Raw genomic sequence first — 17,733 nt, 5'->3', positions numbered from 1 at the left:
TCCTAAAATTATTTTACACTGAATGCATTAACAGAATGGAAGGTGTAATTTTTCTCCGCCCATTTTTGGCTTCACACACCAGCATTTTGCGAGCAGAATTCAGATTTGTGTTTGTTTTTTTAAATAAAATGTTGACTTTATACTAATTTCCCATCAAAGGCATTATGTATTGTAAGGACAAAACAAGTACAAGAGTAACACTATGCCACTCAACAGAGCACAGAAACAAAAGATAATAAATTGTTAAGGATTGAAGTCAATCGCTCTTGCCCCTAGTAATCCTTATGTTTTCTTAACAAACAGTATTTTTATTATTTTATTTGCCATAACAGTACAAAACAAAATACAAAACAAATATATACTCCAAGATGGGCAAGGGACAGCAAAAGCAAATACATAGTATGATCCGTAGATCTGTCGCCCCACATGTGGGGTACACAATGCTAAAAATATATTTTAACATCTATGAAATTAGATATGAAATTAGATATAAATATAGATAAACATTATAGTACACAAAGCAATACAAAAACATTTAAGCAATGAAATCATGAGAGATACAAAATATAAAGCAGGACTATACAGAGGGTGTATATAACCATATGTCTGTGGTACCCCTCACCCCCTCCCCCTCTCTCCTTCTAACAGAATACGAAGACGTGGTGTCCTTCCAAGGTAATGGGATGTTGACCTTCCCAGCTCAGAGTTCACCCATCACCATCCCATGGTTGAATCGAGTAGTATTCCGCACTAGAGATATCAATGGATTGCTGCTCAACATTGAGTTATCCTCTTCAATCAACATACAAATAGAGGTAGGTAGTACACCAAACAGGCCTTGTACTCTATCCGTGAATGGGCATCAACAAGTTGAAGGCACTGGACACTATAGACCCCCTTGCACGTGATGTCATCGCTCAAAAAGTGCCCTTACTGGGGTCAAAAAGCGCCCTTGCTGGGGTCAAAAAGCACCCTCACTGGGGTCAAAACGTGCCCTCACTGGGGTCAAAAAGTTCCCTCACTGGGGTCAAAAAGCACCCTTGCTTGGGTCAAAAAGTGCCCTCACTGGGGTCAAAAAGTGCCCTTACTGGGGTCAAAAAGCGCCCTTGCTGGGGTCAAAAAGCGCCCGTGCTGGGGTCAAAAAGTGCCCTTACTGGGGTCAAAAAGCGCCCTTGCTGGGGTCAAAAAGTGCCCTCACTGGGGTCAAAAAGTGCCTTCACTGGGGTCAAAGGAGGGCAAGTGATTTGACGATAGCTGTTCTTTGTGCATAAAAACGTGCACGTGAGCTCAGCGTCCCTTTAGCATTTGGCGTTATGCATTCCTGCGAATGTGATGCAAAATTTAGTGATGCAGTAATCGGTATGCGCTTTTTTTTTTTTCTTGTGGCGCAAGAAACTTCGCTTGGCACGAAGCATTTGCAGGAATAGGAACCGGGCTTCACTTGCTCATTTGTGAAATTTTCCCAACTATTTCTTTTCACCTGGCAGCATTTAACACATTTTGATTTTTTTTTCTTCTATAGATTGACTCTGGTGAGATACTCTACCGCACCTCTTCATTGGCAGTCAAGTTGGATGGTGTTGCGGTGAATGACGGCGAATGGCACGACTTCACTGCCGAGTGGAAGAACAATCAGATTGTCCTTACACTGGATTTCGGCAAACACACGGTAAAAGGCTTTCTCTGACTTTCAGGCATGATATTCTTTCTACTTTATTTACAATTTTATTCTTTCTTCTTTAAAGCGTCTTAACTGTGATTAACTTTCTTCTTCATGGAAAATTTCACAGAAATCTGTTGCGGCACAGGACACCATTGCAGACCAGACTGTCACCCTCATTCAAGCCGGTAGCTTACTGAAGACCGCCGACAGTCTTCGGCGTGAATTCACTGGCTGCATGCAGGGAATGAAGGTTGGAGATGCGGTCTTGGCCCTGGCAGATAGCGAACAGCTGAATATCCAAGTGGGATGTGATCAGGTGGATGTCTGTCAGTTTGCCATGTGCCCAGACTCTAGTGTCTGCATGGATCTGTGGGGGAAACATGAGTGTGTTTGCAGACAAGGTGAGTATTAAGAACATTGACGACTGACTAACAGCGGAGGATGCACAAAACTTTGTTCTGAATAGTCTACCGTATTAAGCCTGGTTCATAATTCCTTTCGAATGCGAACGCGATGCGAATTTTGACACCACATGGCTGTTTTTGCAACTCCCGTGAAACACAGTTCAACTGTTGCGATTTATTCATTGTGAATTTGTGACTTGCGATATCAACATTTGTATTGTATTCGCATTCGCAGGACGTATGAACCGGGCTTTAGTCATGTTGTACAAATAGCAAAAACAAAACAAAGTACTGCCAGTCTTAGAAGTCTTGTCAACAGTGGTCCTGATCAAATAAAGAAAGGAAGACAATCTTTAATTTTGTAAATTTCATTTCATTTCAAATGCATGCATGAAATTTTTTCTATTTCTGATTTAGATTTCTTTGGCCCTTGAATAAATTAAGAAAAATTGTGATTATATCCCTGAAAAGTCTGTTAAAGCCTATGCCACATGTGTACATGTCGGTCAACCATTGTACGCGAAAAAACATTCCCACTTTGTTCCACTGACCAAAATATCATGCCTGCAAGTGGAACATAAAGTAGGTCAGGCAGGTCGGGTGAATAAGGCGAGGGGGTTATGTGATCGTTGATGTTAGGGTTGATGCTCGCCTTAGACACTCCTTCGAGGTATCAATCCATCAATCACTGCCTGTCCATTTGCTCCTGAGCTAACCTCTCACATGATCTCAACCCGGAGGCTGAATGTGGTCATGGCTGGAATTAATGATAAGTGCACGACGGTATCTCCCCCCCCCCCCCCCCCCAAATGGATTAGAAACATGAACTTTCTCATCAGCAGTGTATTCATCTATCTCTGTTTGGAAATAAGAAACTGGACATTTGGTACATTGATCTGAAGAGAATGTAATGGAACGGGTGGAAATGGTGGCTTACTTAATGTGGTATTTATATTTCATATTAAAGATGTGATTAAGCCGTGGTTATTTGTAGTCACGACACAAAATGCAGGGATGTGATTTCTCTGTTTTCAACTGGAAGTCCAGTTTTTGGGGGAACAAATAAATAAATAAAATCAGAAAGTAAAGACCATTTGGAACACCCCGATATCCTTACAGATTTGTAATGATTGATTTCGTTTTTCTCGTTTCCCATTTAGGTCATTATGGTCCAGTTTGTACCAGCGCCTGTGATCTCAACGTCTGCCAGCACGGATCACAATGTCTCCCCTCTAGAAACTCTCCTAACGGCTACATCTGTAAGTGCTCGGAGCAGTACTACGGTGATCACTGTGAACACAGAGTGGAGGAATGTGACGAGGACTGGTGGGGTTTTAAGATCTGCGGACCTTGTGAATGCGATGAAGAGAGAGGCTTCAACTCGGATTGTAATAAGACGACCGGGGAATGCTACTGTGAGGTGAGTACTGTCAGACTCGCAGGGAAATGATTCCTGTGTTTTTTAAAGCCATTGGACCCTTTCGGTTCAGAAAAAAAAATAAAAGTTCACAGATTTACAAATAACTTACAGGGTTTACAGAAGGCAATGGTGAAAGACTTCTCTTGAAATATTAGTCCATGAAATGCTTTACTTTTTGAGAAAACAGCAAAACAATATAAATTCTTGTTAACGAGAATTACGGATTTATTTTTAACTCATGTCATAACACGCGAAACGCACGGAAACAAGGGTGGGGTTTTCCCGTTGTTTTCTCCCGACTCCGATGACCGATTGAGCCTAAATTTTGTTATTTGATATAGAAGTTGTGGTACACCAAGTGTGGGCCTTGGACAACACTGTTTACCGAAAGGGTCCAATGGCTTTAACCGGTAATCTGATTGTTTTTTAATTACTTATTATATTTTATTCAAATTTGTTCGTTAGAGAAAGAAGTAAACACCATCTGGAAAACCCCAGATTGCAGAGTAGGGCTTACAAAGTCAAAGTATGTAAGCAGGTTTTCAGGTTTTGCACTCACAAGCCTTCATGCTTTGTGATCTTAGTTCAGGTTTTTTTTTTTCAACAGCCTACTGCATGTGTCACATCCCTGGACTAATTGTGACTCGCGAGTATTTGGTTATGGACCAATACAAATTCACTATCTATAACTGTGATATAACAAATATATTTGTTTTGTTTGCCTTCCAGGAATATTCCTACCAACCTGAAGACAGCGATACCTGCTTCCCATGTAACTGTTTCCATGAGGGATCCTTTGGTCCTGAATGCGATGGACGGACCGGTCAGTGCCAATGTAAGAGGGGTGTCATCGGAAGAGCCTGTGATTCCTGCGTTGATCCTTATGCTGAGGTTACATTGAGAGGATGTGAAGGTGGGTAGCGTCTCATATAAAATTGTCTCATTGTGGCTGGTTTGGGTTTCTACTGGAACAAAATGTTTAACTTTTTCATGCGCTGACCGGTCTCTAGCGGTCGGTTTGTATGCCTTCAGAAAAATAGTTGTAAAACAAACAATTATTAGATCGAAACGGCCACACAGTTTTCAGATAGGAAATAAAACTCTTGAAGGTTCTTTTGTGACCTGTGTTTGGGGTGGGTTGCCATTTGTCAAAATGAGTTAACGGTGATCAAATGGTGAATGTGAGTGTTAACTGAATGCTTGAGTACACACATATATAGAGAAATGAGTAAAATTAGTTATTTAACCAGTTTGGTATATTTCCAATTCCAACCTTACTTGTCATTTCACAGTGGTGTATGATTCCTGTCCGAAGAGGTACGCAGAGGGTATCTGGTGGCCCAATACCAAGTTCAACCAGGTTGCAATGGTAGACTGTCCTACAGGGTCTGTCGGTAAAGCATCAAGGGAATGCTCCTTGGATAATAACTGGCTCAAACCAGATCTATTCAACTGCCTGTCTGAGGCATTCCAACCACTAGAGGATATGGTAAGAATTATTGGCAACTTTTAGGGAAGGTACACGTTTGGTAGTTACTCAAAACAAATATTAACAAAAAACTAACTTGGCAACAAGCATTGGAGAGCTGTTGATAGTATAAAACATTGTGAGAAACGGCTCCCTCTGAAGTAGCATAGATTTTGAGAAACAGATAATTTTTCACTAAAATAATAAAAGACTTCTAGCCAGAAGTCTTTTATTCCTATCTGAAAGCACACAAATTCGTCCAACAAAGGTGTTTTTTGTCTCATAATTTCCTCGCAGCTTCAATGACCAATTTAGCTCAAATTTTCACAGGCTTGTTATTGTATGCTTAAGTTGGGACACACCAAGTGAGAAGACTGGTCTGTGGCAATTACCAAACGTGTACCTTCCCTTTAAAGGGTTGTGATAACTTTTGTAGATCAGGGGCCAATTTCATAGAGCTGCTTAAGCAAAAAATTTGCTTAAGCACGAAAATAGCTCGCTTATTTTACACATGTTACTGGCCAAAATTTCGTGCCATATACATTGCTTATAAATGACTAGTATTTAGCTGTTGTTTACTTAGCATAACAATTGAGTGGAGTCTTGGCTGGTAATCTGATTTTACTAAGCAATGAATTTTGTGCTTAAGCAAATTTTTTTGCTTAAGCAGCTCTATGAAATTGGCCCCAGGCTTTTGGCCATGACATGAATCCCTACTCACTGTGAATAATGGTGTATGTTATATGACTTACCTGCCGACGATTTCACCAAGCTCTTTTTAACTTAGGGTTCGTCTTAGTACTTAAGTTGAATTAAATTCTGTATCTAAAGACGTTACAACACATTGAACCCATGCTAAGTTAGGACGAGTTACTCGTCCTAACTCGAGATAGGATTAATCCTAGCGTTTCGTGAAATCGGCTGCTGTAGAGGTTTCAGTTCAAAATCACAGAGCTATGTTCTCAGGAATGTCGTGTACATTCCGGGGTCAAAATTAAACTAAATTGCTACTACCCAGCCGGGACAGTTAAAAAAAGTTACTGAATTTTAATCAATGAACTTCACATCCCATTACATGTACATGTATGTTTGAAGAAACTTTGAATAAGTAGTAAATTTGCGAGTACAACCCGCACGTTTACTATTTATTTATAGTTTCTGCCTATTTATCCGCACCTTGCAAAGCTTCAAACAATAATTACATTTATCTTCCAGTACGCGCTTATCCACCAATCAGATGTTCGAAACTGGAGGGTGGTATAAAAACATTTATACTACTTCCAGTGTTTTTGTTGCACAGTGCTGTGAGTGTATTGTGAGTGTCAATGCGTCACGCTACGTATAGGGACAGTCCAAGAATTACCTTCGTCGCGAAAAAATGTTCTGAAATTTTAAACTTTGCGCATTGCTTGGAGACTGGGAGATAAGTTCGTTATAACACGCGCGCTCGTGGAATACGAAAAAAATATAGCGCGTCTGCACCCCATATCCAACTCTGCATTCAGCCTCGTTGGATATGGGACTCAGAAGCGCTATAGTTTTCCATATTCCACTCGCGCTTATGTGATAACTTATAATATGTGTTTCACCCGATATTAAAACCCACTACCTTACAAAGATATCATGTGGTTGTTGTGTTTTTTTTACTTTGCAGTTGTCTGAGCTCCAACACACCAAGCGTCTGAACCCTGACCTATCCTTCAGAGTAGTCGAGAAGGTCCACCAGGCCACCGAGGAGACCCAAACCATGTATGGTGGAGACGTTAACATCACCTACAGTGTACTGATGATTGTACTCAATCATGAGAGTAAACAAGAAGGGCTGAATGTAACGGCTGCTATCAAGAGCTCTTTCACCAAGGTAAGTGTTGTATGTAGAATGGTCGACCCTGTTTTGCCCCTGGTGCGTTCGAATAGCTTTGACGTCATTCCAGGGGCTCACCCGGGTCAGCCCCCAAAGCCCTGCTTGTTGAGTGGGTCACTTGGGGGCTGGCCCCAGGTGCATGGCGTCACCACGAGAGGGTGAGTGTGATCATTCGATTAGCTCTTGTCAGGGGCTCACCCGAGTGAGCACCGCGGGGTACACCCAGGAAAGCTAATAAAATGCAACCACTGTTTGAAATGTCGAGACCACACCAGCTCTTTTCAGAGCCAACACTCCCACAAAAGAGATTTACACATATTTGAATTTGCAAGATTACCAGTTATTTATACTTTCTTTCTTGCAAAGTAATGACTGGAACACAGGGATAGACTTCAACAACTTTATTTCACAAATTGATGTTCTTATATATACACTTTTGAGTTGCTCAACTGAAATACTATAAAGAAATGAAATACTATTAAGATACTGCAAGCGCTGTGTGTCGGAGAGTTTCTCACAATGTTTTACACTATGAACAGCTCTCCATTGCTCAATACCAAGATTGTTTTTATGCTAACAATCATTTTGAGTAGTTACCAATAGTGTCCAGTGCCTTTAATTAGCAGAAAAAAAGAAGAAGAAAAAACATCTAACAACTGGTACTGAGAACTCCTTTACTAACCCTAGAACCCTTATTGAGGTAGGGTGTATGTATACACAAATTTACCCAAAACTTATAGTGTTGTAGCATTTTGTCCGCTATATCTCAAAAAAGGCTTATTGTGTTTTGGTTTTTTTGGTTTCTTGCAGAACATCGTTGAGATCTCCAGCCACTTGCTGGACCCCAAGAACAAAGAGCACTGGGAAGTGATCCAGATGCATTCTAAGGGTGTGTCGGAGGTCATGTCAGGGCTGGAAGCCTTCGGAGCTAACATCGTTAAAACGCCTGATTACACGTACACCCCAGAGTTCTCCATTGTGTCTCCACATATTGGTAAGATCATCAACAAGTCTGTATCCTAAAATCAATCACTTGTGGCCAATGTTTCTAATAATAATAATAACAGTGGATTCTTATGAAGCGCTCATATCCATCACTCAGTGTCGGTTGAGTTGCTTCAACTGTCAGTATGTTCCTGCAAGGTATGTGGGACTAGGTTGGAATTATGAGATCTGGCCCAGTTTCATGGCTCTGCTTACCGTAAGCACAGAATCAGCGCTTACGGAAGAAGAGAATTCTGTGCTTACGGCAAGCGTGTTTCACGAGCTAGCAGCAAATTTTGGCTTCTGCGTATGCGTACTCCAGTTAATTGGACATCCTACGCTTACAAGGCTAGCGCAGACATTTGGCGCTTGCACGTAAGCGGGGAATGGTGATCGCAAGCGCAGAATTCGGCTGTGAGCAGCGCCATGAAATGAGCCCTGTTTACCTAGCACCATGTAATGGTTTATTAGGTGCTAGTGGCACCAATACTAAGTACACAGTGTTTAGGCGTATCAGTGTATGAGTGAAACACATTCTTTATCCCCGATGCGAGTTTAACGTGTACTCAATTTTATTTCCCCAGTTATGCACCATGATGTCATCCTGCGCGAGAACTTCACCTCCACAGTGATCCCCCAGTACGGAATGGTCCAATGGGATAACGGGATTGAGCGGGATACCAACCGGATTCACTTCCCGGGTAACGCTATCCAGCCCAAGCCCGAGGTGGAAGACCCCACGCAGATCTCGCTCCAGAGTAATGTCGCCGTCACGTGCTACATCAAGTACAACACCATTGGTCATCTGCTGCCTAACCAATCAGATGAAAGCGTTGAGTAAGTCACTACCAGTAGACTTTTAGGGAAAGGGGAGTGGGGGGGGGGGGGCCTTGTTTGTAAGTCAAAACAAGCCCCCCTCCCCCACCCCACCCCCCATCCTAATAAATTTGAACTATTTTTATAAATGCTGGTTCATAGTGTATTGTCTACTAATTTTTGAAATCGTGTTTTAAAACTATTTTTACATGCGAGTTTGCAACTATGCTTTTGTGTGTTTGTATTAGATATAAATGTATGCTTTTACCCCTTTATCGTTTTTTTATATATGCTTATGTGTGTTTTTGATGTATGCTTTTACCTGTTAATTGATAATATCTGTTTTCTTAACTTCAGAAAGTTGAAAAGTGAATGGTGTCAGCCTTTTTAATTTTGTTTATTCAAATGAATAGTTCATTAATAATAATCAAGTATTGATTGAAAATGGGACAAACTTTAAGGGACTCATTTGCCTTCAATCTCGTCGATTTGAAACAAGTTTATAAAACATGCTTAAATATGATCAATTTTTTCTCTCCTTACCCCCATAGATCAGCAAAGGGATCCGTTGGTCAAATCATCAACTCACCGGTCATCTCACTCTCCCTGTACGATCATCTGGCCACCGAGAGCAGTGTTCATGACCTGGTGACCCCTGTTATCTTTGAGTTAAGAACAGACGGAGGTTCTAATCAACTTAATCCTCAGTGTATCTTCTGGAACTTCTCTTTGTAAGTTGACTTCCCTTAAAGATAATTTTCTTACGCTGCTCCATTTCATTGGAATAGTCTTCCTGTGCATATTCGCCAGGCTAGTTCTTAACAATGTTTTTATCTGTTACCAGTTATCTATCTCGTAGTCTTCTGACCGTAAGTCAGTTTCCTCCATCCTATTCGATCCTCAGTTTATCTCAGGGAGTCATTCAGCGTGAGGCCCGTCCACTCCATGATGTTGTCCTCCCACCCTTTTCTCTACATGCCTCTCTTTCTTCCTCCTTGTACAGTGCCTTGCAGGATCGTCTTTTAATAGCAAGTCCTGGTGATCGTGAAATGTGCTCATACCATTTCAATTTACGCTTTTTCACAGAGGTCAGGAGATCTTCGTAGGGTCCAATGACTTGCCTGATTTTGTGTTTTTAGTCTCTGTTAAAAACGCATTTGTTTGAAGCTGCTTCTTTGTAATCTGCTTACTTGTAAATGTATCTTTCACTCATTGTATGTTCTCTTTATGCACTTTTGCAAAAGGCGCTTTACAAATGTATTTATTGTTGTTTTTGTTATTATTACTTAAACTTGTTTGTGTACCTTTAACTGTTAATTTGATGTACTTTTACCCTTTTCTCTTCTCCATTTTTGGAGGTTTTAAAGGAAATAAATAAATAACTACCTGAGATAGAGGTGTTGTTTCTGTTAAGTGCCAGGTGTACTCCTTACGATGACAACAACACAATTGCCAAAGCATTTAGATTAGCCAACTTACTCCACTGAAGAGATGGTGTGCTCTAAACAAGACTCGGGTTTAAAAGATGTCTAATTTGCATCAGGGATAAAGAATATTAATTTTGGTTTGGAATATTAATTTTTGGTTTTTACCCATGGTTTTCACCTGAGTAATATACCTGTCATATTTTGTCATTGGACTCGGGAAAGTACTGAGTATACAGTGCTTAGAAACCCTGTATTAGGCGCTGTACAAATGCATGTTATTATTATTTATTAATATTTTAACTTTTTTTTCTGATGTTATCTTTTTCAGGTTTGATGGTGTGGGAGGATGGTCATCCAAAGGCTGTACTGTGGATTCTGTCAATGATACCCATGTCAACTGTTCCTGTAATCATCTCACAAACTTTGCCGTCATCGTAGACAACTATTATGCCAGGGTAACTTAAATACATGAACTTAACTTTAAAAAAAAAATAAAATAGTGTATAAAAAGGGAATTTCTTTTTAATTTAATGATCTTTTTTCTCCATCGCCCACAGGAGCACATTCAGCAACCTCTTGCTCTTCAGATCCTCTAACAATGTCCATGAACTTAAACAAAAAATTATGGATTTTATTTTTTTTTAATTTTGGAAATTAATGTTTATTTTCTCCACCGCCCACAGGAGTATCTTCAGCAGCCTCTAGCTCTTTTCAGATTGTCTCCTATAAGAATGTCCAAGAACTTAAGTGAAAAAAATGAAGCAATTTTTGGAAGTTAATTTTTATTCTCTCCACCGCCCAAAGGAGTACATTCAGCAGCCTCTTGCTCTTCATATCGTCTCTTGTAACATTAATGTCCATGAACTTAACTTTAAAAAAAAAATTAGTGTATAAAAAGGGAAATTGTTTGAATTCAATGATCTCTTTTCTCCACCGCCCTCAGCAGCCTCTTGCTCTTCAGATCCTATAACAATGTCAATGAACTTAAAGATTGTGGGTTTTATTTTTTTCATTTTTTGAAATTAATTCTTTATTTTCTCCACCGCCTACAGGAGTACCTTCAGCAGCCTCTAGCTCTTCAGATTGTCTCCTATGTTGGTTTAGGTGTGTCCATCATGGCTCTGGTCTTCACCTTCTTCACTCTACTCTGCATTCCACGACTTCACTGTAATCTGAACAGCATCCACGTCAATCTGGTCTTTACGCTCATTACTGCCGAGGTCACATTCCTTGTGGGCATCAACACGGAGAATAACGTAAGTCTCTCATTACTCTCACTCAGTTTTGTGTGAATATTTCCTGAAGGCATCGGTCACGTTTTGTAAATACTCAGCAATGGAGAGCTGGAAAGCTGTTGATAGTATAAAACCATAGAGCTATATATATATATTGACTAGAGCGCTAACACCCCATTATACACGCCCTAAGGTTTTGAAGCCGTGTGGGCACATCCATGTTTATGTACAAACCAATACAAAAGCTTGAAATTTTGTACGGCAATTGTACGGCTATTTGCATGATCGTGCGTCTGTTCTTTTTTATGTGCCATCGAACCAAAAAATGCAGTAAATGTGAACGCACAATCTGCTGATCAGCAGACTGCGAGCGTCATGTGCATCATGACTAAAAGGCGCATTTACCTTTTTTTAGTGCGGCAACCAAGTCGAAGTTACGGTTTTCGTAGCGCGGACGTACGCGAGTGGACAGTTGCGTACTTATACACACACGATGAATGTAAAATAATCGCGGCAATGTGTGTTCTCTTAAAATTCCGAATTCACGCAACACACCAAACATGTCTGCGCCCAGGGTGGCTTCAAAACGCAGAGCAACTTAGTGCTCTAGTCAATATATATAGCTCTATGTATAAAACATTGTGTGAAGACCTAGCCCTGGTGGCCTTACACTTTTGTCTTTACTGCAGTGATGTCCTGGCGCCTGATAGTTAGGACTCTGTATCTGTGTACAGCACAGAGGAAGAGTCCTATATAGGGCTATGTGAAGAACCTACCATTATGGCTGTGTGACCTTACTTCTTGACAATCTTTACAATTGAAAGAATATTTTTTAATACTTGAATGAGTTTTTGTAAAAGATGTGTTTTATTCTTCAGTAGTTTTATGAAGTAACCTGTTGATAATATTCTCTTACCTCTTGATGATATTCTCTTGTGTTTTACATTTTACTGTAGTTTTTAAAATCTTCAAGGTTGTTTTATTCTTCTGTAATTTTTATGAAATAACATCGTAAAAGTATCCTCGTGTCATTGCTTGTATTTTGCATATTACTTACTGTACTTTTTAAGTAACGTTTATTTCTTCAGTATATTTTAGTTTATGCATTGTGCATTTGAAACTTCTTACTTTTGTTGTTTGTGTGAAGCGCTTTGGGCTCCCTTTTTAGGCGGATTCTGCACTATTGACCCGATTCACCTGACATCATCATCAGAATAATCTTGGATGCGCCATTTTGGTGGTCAATGTCAACGTGTGTTATCCAGTAAAGTGCGCATTTTTAGGCGACGTGACGTTTACACGTAAACCTTTTGACCACCAACATGGTGAGCGCGGCATCCGTCGCCGCGTGTGACGCGTGTGCAAGGGGTCAATATAAGATCTTTTATTATTGTTATATAAATCAGCATTGTTCCCTAATTCATCAATCCTGTATCTCTCCCCCTTGACTCATGACAGATTGCGTGCACCATTGTTGCCATCTTACTCCACTATGCCCTCCTCAGCGCCTTCGGCTGGATGTTCATTGAGGGCATTCATCTGTACCGTATGATGACTGAAGTACGTAACATCAACCAGGGCCCGATGACGTACTACTATGTCATTGCGTATGGTGTGCCTGGAATCATCGTGGGGCTAGCCGTACCACTGAGCGAGACTAACTATGGGCAGCAAGTCAATGTCAACAACCAACACTTGTGAGTATTGTTCTGATTTTGTACAAATCTCTTGTCTCAAATAAAAATCAAATTCACTAGTGTGGACAGGACAACTCACACAAGTGTGTAAACACCTGCAATCGTGGACCCTCCTTTTTTCAACTCTTTGTGATAGCAACTGTGGACCACAATGCTTTTCTATTGTCCTTTTTGTTATAGAACCCGGTTTGAATGTGAATACCTACCCTCACCAACACAAGTGTGTATACGCCTGCAATCGTGGACCCTCCTTTGTTCAACTCTTTGTCATAGCAACTGTGGACCACAATGCTTTTCTATTGTCCCTTTTGTTATAGGTCCCGGTTTGAATGTGGATACCTACCCTCACCAACACAAGTGTGTATACGCCTGCAACCGTCGACCTCCTATTGTCCCTCTTTTGTTTATACTTGGACTTTTTTGCAACAGCACCTATTGGATTTCCAACTGCGGACCTTTCCCGAACTGTGGACCCTATTGTCTTTATTTGTTATAGGTCTTTGGTTTGAGTGTGTATACCTACTTCACTTAAAATTCCAGCAAAGCCTAAGAAGCAATCGTTTTCTCTCATTAAGTTAACCAATGGGCAGCTTGAAGGATGAGCTGTGATACAGTTCGGGTTCTAACTCCATTGTTGTTATCGCCTTTTTACTATTGTTGTTGTATGTGTACTTTTATTCAGTATCTTCACTTTTATCCATTTACTATGGTTCACTTTTTAAGTTTCTATTTAGGCTTACACTTTCTGTATTGTACCATTTAACCCTTTTTAACGTTGGTATTTTATATTGGTGTGTTTTTATGTAAACAAAAAAGCAGGGACAATAAAGCTTTATTGTTTTATATTGTATTGTACTATTATGTTAATCTCCTTTTGATAAGTTGAAATGGTTTTTGTTCACTTGCTGTGTTTCTATTTTGAATCAAATTTAAAGGATAATTATTGATACTGATACTCTGATTTTTGAATGATTTGTTTTCTCATCAGTTGTTGGCTGTCAATTGAAGACATCTTGATATGGAGTTTTGCAGGACCAGTACTTGCAGTTGTTTTGGTGAGTTAAGATCCCTACCCAGTATTAATAATAGTGGCGCTTATATACTGCGCATATCAGTCACCCCCCCCCCCCCCCCCCCCCCCCCCGCCACTGCACTCAGTGATGCTCCTGGCGCTTTAAGGTATGTGGGACTACGTCTGAAAAATGAGACCTACTCGTTTTATGTTGACCACAATGTAATGGTTTACAAGGTGCTGTGGCGCAATATGCTGACAAACAAACCAGGAACACTGGGGCGAACCTCTTCTCTTTTTCGATAAGTGAACTGGATACTTTTACGTGCGTTGCACAACACATGGGACCAACGGCTTTACGTCCAAAGGACGAAGCATCATGGTTAAGTGTCTTGCTTAAGGACACAGGTGTCACGACTGGGACACAAACCCACACTCAGCTGATCAGAATTGTTGGTTGTGTCTTCTTCAATGCTTAACCTTTTATTAGACATTCATTTTGCATCGGTTATGCATTGAATTATTGGGTTTGGTTAGGGTTAGGGTTGGCTATATTTTGAAAGCTGCAAGAGTTTAAAGCAGTGTATTTTTCCCACATGATTAGTTTTTGTTTCAATTCAATTAAATATAACATTTATTTCCATCTTGAACAGTACACAACAAAATGTAAAAATAATTAATTGTTGTGGAGGCAAAATCCTGATAGGCCAATGCTTGTCATGGAGTGCCTGTAAAGGAGAAAAACAGAACAAACAAACTCATTTAATTTGTTTATTTGCTTCATTGTTGGGCAAGGAGATCACATTTTGTTACAAGTAATTTAAAACTGGCAATATTTATACTTTGTGTTTTTTCCCAGATGAATCTCGCTGTATTCATCATGGCCATCAGAGTCACCTTGACAGGAAAAACCAAGAGCACAGAGTTCCAAAGCACCAAGTAAGTTGTCTTGTTTGTAAAACAATCAAACTCAACCCGAAATAAAAAGTACATTATGTCTTATAATAAGTGTTGTTTAGGATTGACGTCAACACTCGTCATCACAAATAAACAAGACACATGCAAATTATCAATCAAGTAGAAGCAGAGTTACTATATTATTGAATTTATTTCCTAATATACCCCTGCTTTAAAAAAAAATGAGAAAGTTGTTGTTTAAGGTTCATATTAAGAATTGTGACAGTATCCTGTTTGAACTGCACTTGACTCCTTTGCTAACCATTTGCAAACAATTGTAATATGACATTTGTAACACTTTAAACAGAGCCCTTCAAGTGTGGATGTTCAATATCTTAGTACCTAAATTCATTTGCAATTTTATTCTCTCCAATTACTCCAATAACTTCAATTAAGGCCAATGTGGTAAGTTTATTATTTTCAACCGGAATGCTATGATTTTGCATTTCTGTGAATTTAATTTGCCTTTTTCTCTAAATCAGTTTCCTAAATGTTGTAATTGATTGATTTGCGTCAAGAGAAAGACCAAGATGGCTTCTTGTTGAGTCGATTGATTGCAGCTTACTCAAGCCACCCTATTTGTGAATGAACTCCTTGAAAAATGTGTATTTTCGTAATCAGGTCTGATTCTTTACGGAGGTAATGAAGGTGATAGCCTCCATGCCCCCTGGTCATTGCGTTAGTGCCAGTGAAATGCTCATAGGTTGCCACTTACCAAGGAGGAAATGCCTTGGTGCCCGTGCCCTTTTAAAAGCGAAGCATACAGGTCTGCAGCATATTGTTTCTATTAACAACAGGAAATTGTATTAATGCTTGAATGCTGCAAATATAAACGCCTTCTACTGGAAAAGTTGATTTATTTCATGTTTTAAAATTATGCGCACAATAGTGGGCACATCTTTGTAAAATAAAACTTAATTGTGCAATGTTGATTTTTGTCTGATGCATGTAGTAAATTTGTATCTGGAGCTTCATTCTTAAATACTTCAAAAAGTGCATGAGTTTGTTTGTGAGAAAGTCACACAATTTCTTTTCTCTGATGCAAGACACTTATCACATCACCAGTGTTTTCATTTTATGTTTAAAGAGCAATTTCTCTCAAAACCAAGGTCTTAAATATTGAATTGAGACCACGCTCAATTATTTTTCTTTCTGGGGTACATTTAAAGACATGTTAGAGCCTATTACCATGGAGGTAGGACTACCTCCATGCTATTACTGTGTTGCATATTTTTGCGGTTATGTAAATTGAACTGAATGGATTATATAACTGCTATAAATGGCCAAAACACCACTCCAGCCCCAGGTCGTCCCTTTAAATGTGTTTTTCTTTAAAGAGCGGTCCAAAGAACATATCTGATGCACACATTTTTCCATAAATGAAAGTAGGGGAAAAGGACCCCCAAAAATTACGAAACAAAATCTGAGAAAGTTTTAGCGTTCCGGCATTTCAACTCTATCAGACTGAGTATTTCTCAAACCTTTGAGAAAGACTCTGCTAGGGTGGAATATCATGCTGTTAACAACTCTTAATTTTTTTCAGATCAAAATCTGCAAAGAATGATCTAAAATAAAATCGCGTTACTCTTTGACATACGATTGTGTATACAGATATGAATAAATCACCTTTTGCTGAAAAGGAGAGCCTCTGGACAGGAACTCTATTTCTTTTAGGCAAACCTTTGGGCTCCATCCGTTTCTTTTTACTTCCTCTGTTTTTTAATTGCTCATTGCTGTATCTGTGAATGTTTTTACCTAATTAATGGGCGTTATTGTACTTTTAATCTACTCGAGAAATGAAACAAATATAAATATAAAATATACAAACCTCAAGATCAATAATTAATGGCTGATGATGTTAACTTTGTAGGTCTGGGTTGAGATCGGCAGGAATCCTCCTTCCTCTCCTGGGTATCACATGGGTGTTTGGCCTGCTGGCCGTCAACCAAGACATGGTGCTTTATCAGTACCTCTTTGCTGTCTTCAACTGCCTACTTGGACTCTTCATCTTCTTATTTCACTGTATCCTTAACACCAAGGTAAGATTTAGCACCAGATTTTATGGCTTTGGCTTGCTTATTTTTAAACCAAAATTTGTTCTTCTTCTTGCATTGTGAATGTTGTATCTACTATCACCAATGCACTGCTATCAGCCAGTGGTGGAGTCGCACCTCGGCAGCCTGGAGGAGTGGACAAAGACATTCAGATTCAGGATATGGCTGGCGTGACCATATCCAGCATCACGCCGATGAGCTCCCCGGTCACGCATGACTGGTTTATTGTTGCATAACCACCTTATAGGAATTGCTTTTTGTCGAAATTTGTCTTGATTTTGTCAGGCGCTTACTTGTTATGAATGTCTTAATTGTAAATTTTTAAAGTGCTTTGATTATCTTGTAGGTGTATTTGTAAATATACATTTGTCTTTATTTAAACATTGTTTGTATCACATTTGTTTGTGTAATTGCCTACTCTTGTTCTTTTTATTCACTGTGCTCCTGGAGTGGTCAGTCTCCTTAATGCATACATATACATGTACTCTGATATTCATTAGCAGACGGGTGACTGGGTTCGTCTGTTTCTGGGACATTGAATTTAAAATCTAGGCAAAACTAGTCCTTTAATTGAAATATGCCATTTTACTAACTTTATAATGCATTGTCTACATTACATTTAGATTAACGGTTCTTCTTTTTTTTCCTCCTTCTTAGGACTACTTTAAGTTTGTTTAGTTTCATGGGGTTTGTTTTGTGTTTTTAGGGGTTCATGGAACTCCTGTTTATGCT

At 39.6% G+C, this 17,733-nt stretch overlaps 1 protein-coding gene across 3 annotated transcripts in view; it reads left to right on the top strand.

Moving 5' to 3' along the window:
- LOC139934119 (cadherin EGF LAG seven-pass G-type receptor 2-like) overlaps positions 1-17,733 on the top strand; it is a 125,825-nt gene that overhangs the window by 90,704 nt on the left and 17,388 nt on the right. For all 3 annotated transcript variants that reach the window (XM_071928408.1, XM_071928406.1, XM_071928407.1), the window contains exons 8-23: positions 649-815; positions 1,523-1,669; positions 1,791-2,064; positions 3,228-3,487; positions 4,217-4,400; positions 4,780-4,976; positions 6,610-6,816; positions 7,630-7,813; positions 8,388-8,640; positions 9,171-9,350; positions 10,375-10,501; positions 11,099-11,302; positions 12,740-12,978; positions 13,967-14,033; positions 14,850-14,929; positions 16,818-16,986. In XM_071928408.1, coding sequence (XP_071784509.1) covers positions 649-815; positions 1,523-1,669; positions 1,791-2,064; positions 3,228-3,487; positions 4,217-4,400; positions 4,780-4,976; positions 6,610-6,816; positions 7,630-7,813; positions 8,388-8,640; positions 9,171-9,350; positions 10,375-10,501; positions 11,099-11,302; positions 12,740-12,978; positions 13,967-14,033; positions 14,850-14,929; positions 16,818-16,986 — 2,939 coding nt within the window. The remainder of the gene's footprint in view (positions 1-648; positions 816-1,522; positions 1,670-1,790; positions 2,065-3,227; positions 3,488-4,216; positions 4,401-4,779; positions 4,977-6,609; positions 6,817-7,629; positions 7,814-8,387; positions 8,641-9,170; positions 9,351-10,374; positions 10,502-11,098; positions 11,303-12,739; positions 12,979-13,966; positions 14,034-14,849; positions 14,930-16,817; positions 16,987-17,733) is intronic.

This window comes from Asterias amurensis, chromosome 2 (genome assembly GCF_032118995.1).
Source record: "Asterias amurensis chromosome 2, ASM3211899v1".
Classification (NCBI taxonomy): Eukaryota; Metazoa; Echinodermata; class Asteroidea; order Forcipulatida; family Asteriidae; genus Asterias; species Asterias amurensis.
This window is presented reverse-complemented; position numbering and strand designations above follow the sequence as displayed.